The sequence below is a fragment of the Aethalodelphis obliquidens genome, unplaced genomic scaffold (assembly GCF_003676395.1).
Source record: "Aethalodelphis obliquidens isolate GAN/ISIS:26980383/991018 unplaced genomic scaffold, ASM367639v1 scaffold5, whole genome shotgun sequence".
NCBI classification, from domain to species: domain Eukaryota; kingdom Metazoa; phylum Chordata; class Mammalia; order Artiodactyla; family Delphinidae; genus Aethalodelphis; species Aethalodelphis obliquidens.
Genome location: NW_020837949.1, coordinates 70667122 through 70682760, shown reverse-complemented (window position 1 = coordinate 70682760; position 15639 = coordinate 70667122). Strand labels below are relative to the sequence as shown.

At 36.0% G+C, this 15639-nt stretch overlaps 1 protein-coding gene across 34 annotated transcripts in view; it reads right to left on the bottom strand.

Annotated features, from left to right (window-relative positions):
• The window catches only part of HDAC9 (histone deacetylase 9), a 581092-nt gene that overhangs the window by 480972 nt on the left and 84481 nt on the right, over positions 1–15639 (bottom strand). For 7 of the 34 annotated variants that reach the window (XM_027102607.1, XM_027102608.1, XM_027102626.1 and 4 more), the window contains 3 exons: positions 6120–6361; positions 1281–1446; positions 162–288 (listed from right to left, as the gene is read on the bottom strand). In XM_027102607.1, coding sequence (XP_026958408.1) covers positions 162–288; positions 1281–1446; positions 6120–6361 — 535 coding nt within the window. The remainder of the gene's footprint in view (positions 1–161; positions 289–1280; positions 1447–6119; positions 6362–15639) is intronic. The other 27 variants (XM_027102633.1, XM_027102618.1, XM_027102619.1 and 24 more) reach the window with 6 other exon arrangements.

The window sequence follows — 15639 nt, the reverse complement described above, 5'->3', positions numbered from 1 at the left end:
TTTTTATAGAATAAAAACCTGAACCTTGGAGAATTTGAGGAGCTTGCCCACAGCCTTATAGCTGAGAACTTGGCAGCCCAGGGATTTGTGCCCAGGTTGGCTGAATTGAGAACCTGTGATCTTTACCCCGGGAATGAAAAAAAGCCAAACACTGAACATACGTGTACCAGAGCTTGGGATGGCGGCTCACGGAATGATTTTTTCCATTAGTTGGAGTGTCTTTTGTTGCTGATTTACTCAACAGGAATTCTTGAAGCTTCTGCTTTACTTCTGTACTTGCCACTGCCCCTGAAACACACACATACAGAAACAGATGGTGATTTGCGGTTCTGTCCTTTCAAGCCTCTGGAATATTTAGCAAAAATTAAGAAGTAACACCACTCGTCACAGCATATGAAGTTTTCCTATTAAAAGAAGAAACCAGAGTCTAAACAGCCTTTAGAAAATGACATAGTAATATTTTGTAACTACTGCTTCAACTGCCAATTTTCAAAAGACCTTCGATGATTTCTTTAATTGCTTTTGCAGAAAGGGGATTCCCAGAATTAATACTAATTTTTTCCTAAGCTTTAAAAAATACTGCTGAGGAACAGAACACTGCTTTTTAAAAGTCAAGGATCTTGGGGGACCATATAAGTGATTAAGCAAATTAAAATGAGCTCTTCTGAATTGCTAGTTTGAAAAACTTTTTTTAAAAGCACTTTTGCGCATTAAACAAATAAATATCGCTGACAATTCCAGTTTAAGTCATCACATTTTAAACCTTGCTACGACCTGATTTTGAACTGACCTCATACAGGGGAATTATTTGGATCTGTCTCCCTCTTGTGGATAGTTGCTTTTTTAAAAAAAAAAAAAAACAAAAAAATTCTACCTTAAATCTTCTCAAAGTTTGGTACTTGAAAACTAAATGAGACAAGGCTTGACTTATTAAAGAGCAATTATTACTTGAGCAGGAGGAAGGTATGGTGGAGTAATGTGGAAGTGAGTTTATTATTAAACACAATGGCATAGCTATATTGCCTTAGTATAACATTATTTCTGTTGTTCAAAACAACAGAAATTAGCATCTTTGCCAAACAATGCTATGTTTACTTCTGGAGATGCTTGTAGACTGAATGCAGAGAGCTGATATGTGAATGTCAAAGCCTTACATTTGGGTCCATAATGTATTCTTTTACTTAAACACAGACAATTTTGACAAGTTTAATTCCACTCTTTATCAGGCTCCTTTCTGAATGACCATCAGCTAAAGATGAGGGAAGAGATCCGTCTTTTACCCTGGTGCCTCTTACTTTCTCGTCCTCTATCTTTGCCTCTGAGAGGAGGAAGCTGCTGTTCTCTGCGATGCCTCTCTACTTCCTGTTCTTGCCTCTGCTGCTCCAGTTTCTGCTCCTTTTCTAGCAGTTCTTGTTGCTGTTTTATGGCTAGAAGTTCCTGTTGCAACTTGCGAGAAGAGAAAGACATGAGAGTGTGCAATTTCTTTAGACTTCATAGTCATCAATGACCAAAATCGAAATGTTATGAGCTTTTGGAAATTATTTGTATTTACTTTACATTTTACCCATTTTTTGGTATATTATTGAAATCTAAAGACAAGCAACTAATGCCATAAATGGTCTTAAGGTCATTAACAAGAAAGTTTTTAGGTAGTTTCAACACCTACGCCGTCCTATCACAATATTACCAAATTCACTCAGATCTTCAGTTCCTTGAGTAACTTTCCTTTGTGCATCTGAAATACATGATACAGGCAAAGAAAGGCAGGAACTTCCCAGAAGTCTGTTTTACCAATTCCCTTGCAACATAAACAAATGAAATCTTCACTTCTTATCCTGAGAAACTGTGTGAACATAATCAAACTGAATAGAATAGTGAGATATGAGTTAATTTGGAGGAAATCTACCTGAAATAAAACGAAGGCTAAAAATTTCAAAACCTTCCAAGAAGGTTTTCAAAAGATGAATGCAATCTGTATATCCATAACAAGCTCTTCTCTCAAAATAGCAAAGTCTAATTAGTTCACTCAGTGCACAAAACCCTTCAGATTAGAGACTGGTCAAGAAGAAATCACTTCCATCAGACTACACTTCTATGCACTGTTGTTTGGCTGTCTGAATCCCTTGAGTTCACTTCCAAATAAGGTACATCATGAATATAAAGCATTCTTAATAACCATTTTGAGGGCTTCCCTGGTGGCGCAGTGGTTGAGAATCTGCCTGCCAATGCACGGACACGGCTTTGAGCCCTGGTCTGGGAAGATCCCACATGTCGCGGAGCAACTAGGCCCGTGAGCCACAACTACTGAGCCTGTGCGTCTGGAGCTTGTGCTCCGCAACAAGAGAGGCCGCGACAGTAAGAGGCCCGTGCATCGCGATGAAGAGTGGCCCCCGCTCGCCACAACTAGAGAAAGCCCACGCACAGAAACGAAGACCCAACGCAGCCATAAATAAATAAATAAATAAAATTTAAAAAAAAACACAAAACCATTTTGAGATGTCAATTTTCTCTCAGACTAAGAAATAGACATGGAATAATCGTAAATGTGCCCACTGAGGAATAACTCAAGACTGAGTTCTACTAGGCTCTGACATTACTAGATACGAGATCTAGACAACACTAAGCCACTCAGAGAACTGGTTCCTCATATATAAGACAGAGGAATAATCTCCACCATGCATCATGTTCATAAATGCATATGAAATTTAAGTTGTAAGTTTGAACAATACTAATTTTGCTTATTATTACTATTTTAAACACTAAATACTAATGAAGTTAGTGTAATTTGCTGTTTATATGAGATAGGTGCCTAAAATTCTGAAATTTACACTGCACAGTAACAGAACAAAAATAACAAGTTATATGGAATGGCATCAGAGTCACTGTGGAGCAACAGGAAGCCAACTCTGCATGTCAAGCATGATAGCTTCACTCGTCCCAGAAGGACATGGCTAGAAGCATTTCTGGTTAATTTTCAAATTACAGTCTTTGACATTCTGGATTTGATCCACCAGTCTCTTAATAAGTGTTTTTAGATACTCCATTCTAACCAAAAATTTCATAATTCTGCTTAAACTTTGCCTTAAATGTTAATTCTATATAGATATTGGGGTTGATCAAGTTGATTTATTGCTTCACCCAAAGCCCCAGTGGAATTGAATATTAATCTCTCTTAGGAATTAGAAAAGCACACGATTTAATTTCCACAGCTACTATTCATTATCAAAGATTGCAGGAATGAGGTTAAAAAAAAAAAAAAGAAACAAAACGTCACTCCTCCAGTTTCATGTTCTAGTCCAAGACAGAGGCAGAATGGAGTAGTAGCTTTGGAGGTAGATGAGGCAAGATTACAAATCCTGGAACATCCACTTACTGGCTGTGTAGCCTTGGGCAAGTTACAGTGTTTCTGCCTCAGATTACTAGGTGGAAAAATGGAATAACAGCATCTAACTCAACAGATGATTATAGAAGCCAAAGATTCCAAACACTAATATAAGTAAAGCATCATGCTGTGTCTTCCTCATAAAAGTAAAATCTAGATGAATGTTAAAAGCATCAACTTTTAGTCCTATGCATAAAAAATATAAAACAATAAAATTTAAAAAATTTTAAAGCAAAGAAACTTCTTAAACTTAAAGGGAAATTTTAAGTATGACTTTAGTTTCCGAAAAAGCAACTTATTACTTTAGAAAATAATTCCAAACACTAAGTTTTCCTTAGCTATCTCAGAATCATTCTTCTCCCTCCCCTTTTCCAATATTTTCTAGGTGTCAGTAAACCTGCTATATACTACCTTGTTTGGGCTAAAGTAACAATTACGTACTTGCTACTATTAACTTTTGAGTAAAATCAAACAATTAATTACTTAAAAAAATTTTATGTTGATCTTTACAACTATAAAAAGCATCAAACATAAATGAAAAGAACTGTCTAAAGCTGTAACTTATCAGTATTGCCCTATATTCAGGGCAACACCACTTGCATACCACAGCAAAATGAAACAAACCTTCAACTATGGGGAAGAATATAAATTTTACTCATTCATCATTGCCATTTTAACATGCCTAGAATGAATGAAGAAGGAAATCTGGACATTATTGTTACTATTATTGTTTCAAAGGTCAAACTGAAATAAAATGTTCCAGAATCACTCAAAAATAAGTCTATAAACTAAATGAAGGTTTCCTATACTGCAAAATACAACCAGGATTCCATATGAGACTTAAAACAAAATCCTCACTCTTATTTTTAAGGTATCTTATGGGTCAATATATTGTAAGCGTCTTTTAGTAAAGTTCACTAGTTAAAGGAAAAAAATACCACATTTTACAACAGGTATCAAAGAGCCTTTTTCTGAAAGTAAGTTAAAATAGGTCTTCCAGGCTAAGGAAATATAAAACAAGGAACATAGGAAAGAAAAAGCATTTTTACCCTCTGAGACACTGTAATATCAATGTGGTAAAATTATATAATATTAACATAAATTAGTTATCTATATTAACCCCACATAAATGTGCTTGTATTTTATTTGCAAGTGAGTAAAAGATCAACTTCTGCAGGGCAGAAATTGAGACACAGATGTAGAGAACAAACGTATGGACACCAAGGGGGGAAAGGGGCGGGGGGTGGTGGTGGCGGTGTGATGAATTGGGAGATAGGGATTGACATGTATACACTGATGTGTATAAAATGGGGATGACTAAGAAGAACCTGCTGTATAAAAAAATACATTTAAAAAAATGCAAAAGGAAAAAAAAATCAAGTGTCTATAACACAATACAATAAAAATGAAATAATATAACATATACTTTATTATATTAATAAGTTAACATAAGTTAAGTCACTTTTGAAGGAGTTGGACATAAAAGTAGACTTTTTTATTACAAATATTTGCTACTTTATATTACTGTCATAATAAATTCAAATTAAACATCTACTAAGTCAGACCAAAATAGCTTTGTTTTAATTATTTTTGTCAAGAAGTTGAAAGACATTTTACAAATAAAGCTGAAGTAATATTTATCTCTGAGGATACAAGAGAATAAATAGATACACAGACACTGATAATAAAATACTCCATCATACATAATTGTGGGATATGGACATATTTCTCCTAGAATAATTTAAACAACTTGGGTCTCTAATTGTCAACTACTCCCAAAACTGTTTCAATAAATTCTTATCTACAGTCTATTAGACTTATATAAAAACACTGAAAATATATGTATCAGTTTCTTTATATAAAATTTTGTTGAGCTTTTCATTATGTTATTATTTTGAATGTATACATTATGAGGTCTTTTCCATAAGGAAGATTAGGACATACTCAGAACATCTACTTATAGAGCACTCAGAATATCTACTTATAGACCAAAGACAAAAATAAAAAAAGGCTCTCTCTTCACATAAAGGGATTAATTTATCCTCTCTGGTGAATAGTATATGCAGATTCTTTTTTTTAAAATTAATTTTTATTGGACTATAGTTGCTTTACAATGCTGTGTTAGTTTCTACTGTACAGCAAAACGAATCGGCTATATGTATACATGCATACATATATATACATATGGTCTTTTTTGGATTTCCTTCCCATTTAGGTCATCACAGTGCATTAGGTAGAGTTTCCTGTGCTACATAGTATGTTCTCATTAGTTACCTATTTATACATAGTATCAGTAGTGTGTATGTGTCAACCCCAATCTCCCAATTCCCCCCTCTCCCCCTCCCTTTCCCCCTTTGTATCCATACATTTATTATTAGAAATATAAAATGGGTCTTTCCATGCTTGTGGTTCTTCTTGGTGGAGAGCAGATGGGGCAAATGGACAAAAGCATGTAGAAGAGAATCTTAAAAAGGGTGGGAAGTTACTATTCCTTACTATTGATGCTGTAAACTAACAGAAAAAAGAGTGGTAGAGGCTCCTCTCCAAAAAGCAAAGCAGGTTTTTGCCAGGATTCCTTTTACTTACCCAGGTTTTTCACTAGTACAATCAAAGTTTCCTCCCAGCCATGCATCCGTATCTTTTCATAGTGAAATATCCCTCCACTGCTCCCTCTTATGCCCATGTTATGGTACAGGCTCCCCGAGTCAACGGTCAGAGACAAAGAAACGTTTGCTACCTTGATGTGCTCCTGAAGCTGAGCCTGGTGCTGCCGTGTCAAGTTCTCATGCTGTTTCTGAAACTCTGCGATCAAGAGCTGCTTCTGGATTTGCTGCTGTTGCTGGATGAGGAGTAACTCCTGCTGAAGTTGCTTCTCACGGACTACAGGGTCCACCACAGGCATCATCATCCTGAGGTCTGTCCTTAGGTCTAAAGGCGAGATGGGCTCCAGGCCCACAGGAACCTCTGATTTTACATCAACTGGAGAGACAGAAAAAAAGGATGGATGATAGAGGATAGAAAATTAGCACATTGACTTGGAAACAAATGAAAAGTGAAAGACACTATACCCCATTAGACAAATTTTACATCAACAAATCTAGTCTTTTTTTTCACAAGGATGGTAAAAGGTCTTCTGTATATCAGGCTTGATAAAATGAACCACAGGTTAATTTTCAGCCAGCAATTTGTACTCTGCTGTGAAATCTTCCACATTTCCCTTTTTCAAAGAGATGACTCCAAAGATTCATGGATATCAAAGTTGTTCATAAAACTTATTCTACTGGACCACTTACCAAATTCAAGTCAACTTAGGATAAAAAAATGCAACTCTATCGAGGAAAAGATGTCATGTTATATTAGAAAACTTCTAACACAACTAAATTTGTACACTTGCAAACATTTTTGTTTGTAATCAGAGTCAGAAAACATATTCTAAGATATATTCCTTATGAAGTAAACCTTTTAAAATAATATATTTGTAGGGTTACTGGACCTACCAAAGAAAAAGTAAAAATATGCAAGCTAAAATGTGGGAAATGGTGAGTAGAAAGAAAATACAGACCCAGGGTAGACAGAAGTCACCTAATTTTCAATTTCAAATCATTGTAAAAATTTAAAAACTACTGGAACAACAACAAAAAAAAATGCTTCTATAAATCGACTTTGATATTCAGGCTGCCAATTTTCAACCTCTGCTCTAAATCTAAATGCCTAGAACTTCCCAGGTGGTCCAGTGGTAAAGAATCTGCCTTACAATGCAGGGGACGCGGGTTCGATCCCTGGTCAAGGAACTAAGATCCCACATGCTGTGGGGCAAGCCGCGCGCCACAACTACTGAGCTCATGGGCCTCAACTAGAGCCCATGTGCTGCAAACTACAGAGCCCGTGCGCCCTGGAGCCTGGGCGCCACAACTAGAGAAGAGAAAACCCACACCCCACAACTAGAGAGAAGCCCACGCACCACAACAAAGAACCCACGTGCCGCAACAAAAGATCCCACATGCCTCAACAAAGATCCCGCATGCCAGAACTAAGACCCGATGCAGCCAAAAATAAATAAATTAAATAAATAAATAATAAATAAAACCTTAAAAAAAATCTAAATGCCTGTTCCCATAACTCTTAAAAGGATGTATCACCCTCAGGGTAACTGTGTTATCCTGAGTGTGTTATTTAAGTTCTCTAGGTTTCGGTTCCCTCATATGCAAAATGGAGATAATTACCATTAGCAGTAACAACACAGAGTTGTTAAAAGGATTAAATGTGATAATCCACTCAAAGACTGACAACATATATCCCTCAATAAATGCTTTCTCTAAAAAAATTATGTAAAAACAAATTTCCTGTGTATTAAAATAAATCATCAACACTGTGGGGCTAACCAAACAAAAACATGGAGCCAGTATGAAAATAAAATTGTTTATGATTTCTATTAAATATTAGAAAATAGAAACACTAAAACATCTAGAAAAATTATAAAACAAGGAAACAAAGAAACATAGCCAAACAACTAAAAAAAAAAATCCACCTTCACTAGTAAAGATATGCAAAATTTTAAATAAAAATAAGGCATCATTTTCTAATGATTAAATATCATATATATGATTCACATATATGCATATGTGTATGTACAACATCCGCTTGTATAGGACAAACATATGATCAAGTAGACAATTATATGTTGCAAGTGGCACTGCCAGTTGGTTTAAAACTTCTGAAAAAGTGATACGTGATATCACAATCTGGTGACATCTGTTAAGAGGCATTAAGTATTTCTACCATTTGATTCAGGTTTGCCAACTCTTGGAATATATCTTAAGGAGATAATACTAACAGGAAGAAACAGTTCAATGTCATACTGTTTACTGAAGTATTATCATTTTAACTGAAATCACCAACTACAAGGAAATGTCTAGTAAAATATGTCACATCCATTTCATGGAAAAATATGCAATCATTAAAAATAATATTTATGGGAACATGAAAAATGTTGTTGTAACATTAAGTGAAAGAACAATAATAAAAATGACATATACCCTATGATAACTCTTTAAAAATTAGTTAATTTAGTCAATGTACATTTACTGAGAATCTTAAATTCCCAAGGTGATTCTAGATGTTTGGGTTCAGTAGTAAAACTAAAAGACAAAAAAATTCTAGCCCTCAAAGAGCATATATTCTACTGGAGATTTAATGGTATTAAGTTTCTGAATTCTACCAGCAAAGACTGGTGAGATAGAGAACAAAAGAAAGTTGTATTTTGGGTGGAAATATGAATAATTTTCCCCCTTCTAATTTTCCATATTTTTACAAATTGTATCTAATGCTGTGACTCCTACTCTGAGTAACTTAAATTTGAAGACTCCAGGCTGGAAACTACAAAGTTAATATTCCATGCAAATTTAAGAGATATTTTCAGGAAGTCAATAAAGCCTAACATAAATTCTGTCTATAGAAGTTAAGGCTTCAAACACTAAATGAAACGTTAATGTCTTGCTTATCATCTGAATTGTGTGTACACACAAGCATGTGTGTGTGCAGGCACGTGTGTGTGTCAGCTTGTAGGGGTGGAGTGGGGGAACTGATATCAATCTTGGTTGCTGACACTGGTGATTTTTCAACGTATAGATCAGAAGAGCTTGCACTGATAGTGCTGTATATGCCAGTTTAATGAAAATGGGAAAACAATTTATCAATAAGCCATAGTTTGGGGGACAATGTCTTCTAAAACATGATATTTACAAAAGGAAAAATAATAATTGTGACAAGTTTGGAACTAACTGAGGAAGATAGCCTGTAAGATCTCTTGGTCAAAAGGTCCAATGTAGAACTTTCAATTAAGGCTCTGGAGTAACATGAGATTTTGAGCATTAATTTATAGAGCTGGCGTTATTCCAACCAAAAGCAATGGCTGTTAAGCGTATATTTCACTTTTACATTAAAAAGTCCAGACTAAAGCCTCAGTTTTTACATGGACATCTCAGTAAACAAATTTAACCCTATAAAGGCAAAATGTAAAATTTCAAGAGATCCTGGGGTCTCTTGTTGCTGGCATTCTTAATATCCATAAACTATAACCGTCAACCCCCCGCCCCAAAAAAGAACAAAACCCAAAAGAGATAAGGAAAAAAGACCCCCAGAACTCTCCAAAACAGCTAGTGTAAGCCTCAAAGGGTAATTTGACTTCTTAACCTGCTATCCCAACAGAAATGATTGTGTCTAACTGCTTGCCTTTGTTCAGAGACTAATCACTAAATTGTGAAAAATCACCCTCAACTTACAAAAACTGCTCTTGATTATAAATAATTGCCCAAGACTGAGAGAAAGAGGCAGGCAAGATCCCAGTCTTTCATCCAATTTATTCAGCAGCAATCCACATTCCATTTGTCTAGACTAAATATAGCAGCGTTTACACAAGAAATCAATAGTGCTTGCAGAGAGGAGAGCGAAGGCATGAATATTTCATCAAACTCAGAGAGAAATGGCAATCAGCAAACTGATGGTTCTGTGTAGGTCATCTCTGGCCTGCTGGATTAGTTCCTGTTACTTGGACAATAGCTCATCTCTGGTTAATCATAATCATATCACAGCCATTCTTTCTATTTTTAAAATTAATTGCATTGTGGGTGACAAAGGCTCATCGTATTCCAAAAAGAATGACGGATTTTTCTTCCATCTTCTGTGACAGGCTAATAAGCCTCCCCAGGAGCAATAATAGTAACACAATACCAGGGCTGAGTTTCAACAAGTTACAGTCACTTACACATCACAGAATGTGAAAGAAAGGGCATTGTCCACAGCTGCTGTATTATCATAATCAGAAATAATCAACTAACAAGGAAAAATTAACAACCAATTTTAACAGTGAGGAAATGGAATCATCACTGTTCACAACATTTCTTGTCTAGGAACAGGCAAATTACTTAGAACAGGTGGCCAGTGATACATAAGTTAGAAGGAAGTTGATGATAACAGTAGCATTACCATTACTTATAAACAAATCCTGTTTTCTTAACAGATCTCATAACTTTATTTAGACTCACCTTATTTGTCTGAGATTTCAAATACATGTGACATATATATGTATATTATATGTTTATTGTTATTCTAATAGCAAATACCCAGTCAGAACATTTCCACATATATTTAGTCTTATTATCACTTTACAGAGTTCTGCTCGTTCTTTCCTCAGTGTCTCTTCTTACTAACTCTTTGATAGTTATTCCCTCCTCTACTTAGGACTTATCAACTCATGCAATTTTTTTTTTTTTTTTTTTTGCGGTACGCGGGCCTCTCACTGTATGGCCTCTCCCGTTGCGGAACACAGGCTCCGAACGCACAGGCTCAGCGACCATGGCTCACGGGCCCAGCCGCTCCGTAGCATGTGAGATCTTCCTGGACCAGGGCACGAACCCGTGTCCCCTGCATCGGCAGGCGGACTCTCAACCACTGCGCCACCAGTGAAGCCCAACTCGTGCAATTTTTTAGAAATAGTTTTTACTTTAAGAAACATGGAAACAAAAAAGCTCCCATTTCAAAATAAAAATCTCAGCTCATATAGATGCTTATGATAATTACATTTATTTCAGCAACATATACACCTGTTCAGCTGTAACTAAATTTCTTTGATAAATACGTTGTTTTATATACCAAGACCATTAAACAGTTAAATCAAGGTACTAAGGACACACTAAGTAGTCACGGCATGTTTCTTAATTTTTCACTTTAGATGCTATTATTTATAGCACAGGTATGTAGGGAGAATTTTTGTATGTTCAAAAACAGGAATCTTTGGTTGCTTTTTTATCAGCTGGGTTACAAACAAGAAGCCATCCATTTTAAGAATGTTTTCAGTGAATAACTTGCAAACCTCATGGATGGAAAAATTCTAAGAATGCAAATTTTGACCATTTACAACTATCACAACAATGGTGAAGACTGTTCACGCTGTTCCTCTGAATGAGATCCCGAAGCAGTGCAGTGTAAAGCACAGGCTTTCATACACAGAAAAAAGGCACAGGCACAATCTCGCCACCAATTTGTATGTGTCAATTCAGTTACAAGTTGAGACTTGAAAAACCGTGACAAAAAAATGGAACCATGTTTAACTATCTCAGTTAATAGTCACAATTACAGCAGCTACAATAATATTCAGGATACAGCATCACCAGTGCTGCCCAGAGCCAGTTTATATGGAAAATAAGTTCTTACACCAAGAAATGGGTGACCACAACCACTGGCAGGTGGATATATGAATAACGATTTCCAGGTGTGGGAGAAACAAATGCTGCTCTGATCATCTGCTCAGCTTCTTTTGTTCCTCCTTTCCTGTGCAGAAATCTTTGGGCCTGCAGACTCCGCCCATGGGAAAAGGCTGCCTGTTGTGCTGTTTTGTGCTTTAACATCATCCTGTCAAATGTGTGGGCCTGTCATTAGTCCAGGGTTCAGAAAAGAATGTGGATATGGAGAACAGTATGGAGGAGTTTTTTTTCCTTAGAAACCTGAAAATAGAACTACCATGTGACCCAGCAATCCCACTACTGGGCATACACCCAGAGAAAACCATAATTCAAAAAGATACATGCACCCCAATGTTCACTGCAGCACTATTTACAATAGCCAGGACATGGAAGCAACCTAAGTGTCCATCAACAGAGGAATGGATAAAGAAGATGTGGCACATATATACAATGGAACATATTACTCAGCCATAAAAAGGAACGAAATTCGATCATTTGTAGAGACGTGGATGGACCTAGAGACTGTCATACAGAGTGAAGTCAAAAAGAGAAAAACAAGTATCGTATTAACACATGTATGTGGAATCTATAACGATGGTATAGATGATCTTATCTGCACAACAGAAATAGAGACACACACGTAGAGAACAAACATATGGACACCAACCGGGAGAAAGGGGTGGTGGTGGGATGAATCGGGAGAAAGCGATTGACATATATATATTGTCGATGCTATGTATAAAATACATAACTAATGAGAACCTACTGTATAGCTTAGGGAACTCTACTCAGTGCTCTGTGGTGACTTAAATGGGAAGGAAATCCAAAAAGAGGGGATATATGTATACGTATAGCTGATTCACTTTGCTGTACAACAGAAACTAACACAAAATTGTAAAGCAACTATACTCCAATAAAAATTAATTTTTAAAAAAATGAATGTGGAATACCTCTCTCGGATACGTGTAATCCATACTTTTTCAAAGTATAGCCTTTAATAATAGTTTAAGTACATGGGAAACGCTGCAGGAATTTATATGAAACTTCAGCAGGAATAGACATCTTTCACTAATCTTTCCCTACTTGTTTCTTTTTTGCAGCCTTCGCCAGGAGAGGCTGGTTCTATTAACCTATGTGTACATGCATTCTAATGATACCGTGTCATCTATGAAACTCTGCTCAATACCAAGATGTTCACTTATGCTGGTTTGACAGGTAGTGTCAGAGAGATTATTACCTGCTCTGTATAGTACGTACTGCCTTGTCCTGTCATTTCTGTACTTTCTGGCCAAACTGAAATCAATATGGAATAAAAACAGTGACACCCACTACCAATTAGGAAGTTATCTGGTTTACTGTGTCTTAAACTCTTCATATGCACATATGCAATTCGACTGATCATCTGGTCAGCTAACGCTAGTACAGTTTTCACTGTGAGCCTTCTTGAACTGGAGAGGTCTTGGAGAATGGATGGAAGAAGATCCATAAGTATCACTTACAGTCTTTGTGCTACTGATACAACTTTATGTGTGAGATGTCAATCCCACCATGAAGAATCTTAAAGTTTGCTCTGGTACAGCAACAGGGGATACCTAGCTTTTGTGATTCTAGCTTCACTGACACTTCCTCATCATTGGTTACGTTGATCACCAGAAAGAATTCTTCAGGTAGAATCCATGGGCTTTGGGAAAGAAACAGAACTTAAATGTTTTTCTTCCTTCAACTCCATGAACTTGATTTACATCCATTTAAACCACCTTGATATTTCCTTTTCTGAAATCCTGCTACCACCTCTCACTCCCTTTCTTTTAACACTGATTTGGAACAAAAGAAATCCAATTTTGTAATTTTATTTACACTTTTATCCATTATATCTTACTTGTCATATCACAGCATAAACCTAACTGAGGGCTGGCCCACGCCTGATGGCTGTTTGTATTTTGTTCCTCTAGCTCTTTGCCTCAATAACTACATTGCAGCATAAATTCTTAAGTATAATATAATTAATACTATCTAAAGAAAGTATCAGACTGTTTAGGGCTGTGTATATCTAAAATAACATTGAAATCACTGTTTTTAAAGTATCATAGGTTAACATATCACTTTTCATTTACACCTTTATTCAGCAAATATCTGTAAAGCCATGTTAATTGCCAAAACAGTTTTTAGTCAACAAGAGAAGGCACTGCCTTCAAGGAACTCATGTGTTGATGCACATCAAGCCATAAACTGATGTAGAAAACATGACGCATCAAGGGCAATGATGTTGGTGCTCTAGAATCCCACCTGGGCCCTCTTCTATTTTCCCTCCAGGACTCTCAGTGGTGATATTTTCCATTCCCAGGACTTTATTTGCTTCCTCTGTGGTCACAATTCTCTCTCCAGCCTAAACATCTATTCTAAACTTGCCACCGATATGTATAACTAGTACTGTTACTCTTCATTTACCTGTCTTACTCTGCTCTTTCTCCAGTACCTCTGGAGAGGTACTGTGCAGCCAGAGGAGAACATGAAAGTGATATTTGACTCCTCTGTCCCTTTATTATCCATACCCAATCAACATAAACAATCTTTTCTACTCCTAAATATTTTTTGAATTCATCAAGCTCTCTCCACTACCACTGCCTATTTTACTAAAGCAGCCCTCTGTCACTTTCCTGGGTAACACCCATCAGTGGAACCCCAATCTTTAACATGATGGCCTATCCCTCTATGATGTGCTTTCTGCCCGTGTTTTCAGCCTCCACACCCCCTACTCTCCTCCCTTCATTTGAATCACACCGATCTGCTTTCAGTCTGTGAACACACCATGCTCTCAGAAATCTCAGAGATTTCTCATATACATTATCTCTTTCTAAATTCCAATCCCACCCCATTTTTCTATACTGATTCTGACTTATCCTTCATATCTTAGCTAAAAATGATTTGATGTAGGATGTCTTTCTGTATCTTATTGTATTTTCTCATTAAAATTTTCAATTCATTTTCATAATATTTGTTTAATTGACTCCCTTCACCATTATTCTAAGTTCCTTGAGAAGAGGGACCACATTTTCAGTGCCTGGCACAGCATAAAATCATAGTAATGCCTCAGTGCATACCTGAAATGAATGAAGGAATAAATGAATGAGTGATAGTGATGAATCATATGGTAATAAAATTAGAAACACATATGTACATATCCAATTAAAATCCTAAAACAATTACTTATTAGTTCTTTTTGACTGTCTGAATCCAGATAAACACTGACTGTTTATTGATAAGTGAATGCGTTTCTGGCAAAAGTGATTAAGTATTTGAAAAAAGAAATCTCAAAAATTTTTCCACCTAAGATGTCATTTCACATTTCCCAGACCCCAAGTTATCTCTTAAAACTCAGTGTGCTGACAGGTGACAACCACCAAAGTGCAGGAAGGGAACGCTGAGTAAAATAAAACTTACCCATCATGCTGTTTGCCTCAGTAGAGATCACCAAGAATAAGCCACAATCCTGAGTTATCTAAACAGTAAGGCCTAATTCATGAATGATTACCCCATGTTACATTATGAGAAAATTAGAACAGAACCGATAAACTATAAGCTAAGAATTTTTTTCAAATCTCCAATTTGAAAAATGAAGAATTACTAAATTAATAGAAAAGATAGTAAATTAATTAATACTAAATTAATAGAAAAGAATAAATCATCTTAAGGTTATTTAATATTTTCTCTAAAATATCCAATAACTGATTTTTAAAAAAATATTGAAGTGCCTTTTATTGAAGGCTCTTCACTGAAATGTGTAGAATCATTGCAGACTGGGAAGGCATATTTTTTCCTGAAAAAGTAAATTACTCAATTTGAATGTGGCTAACATCAAAAATGGGAAATGCAAAAACAAGCAATACAACGTCAGTTTGATGACAATGTTGCCCAAATTTCACTTTAGTAATACAAATAAATATTCTTAGCTTATTTTCCACTGTTAATATTTATATCATAATGAAATAAAGAATAAATTAATCAAACTTGAAAAAA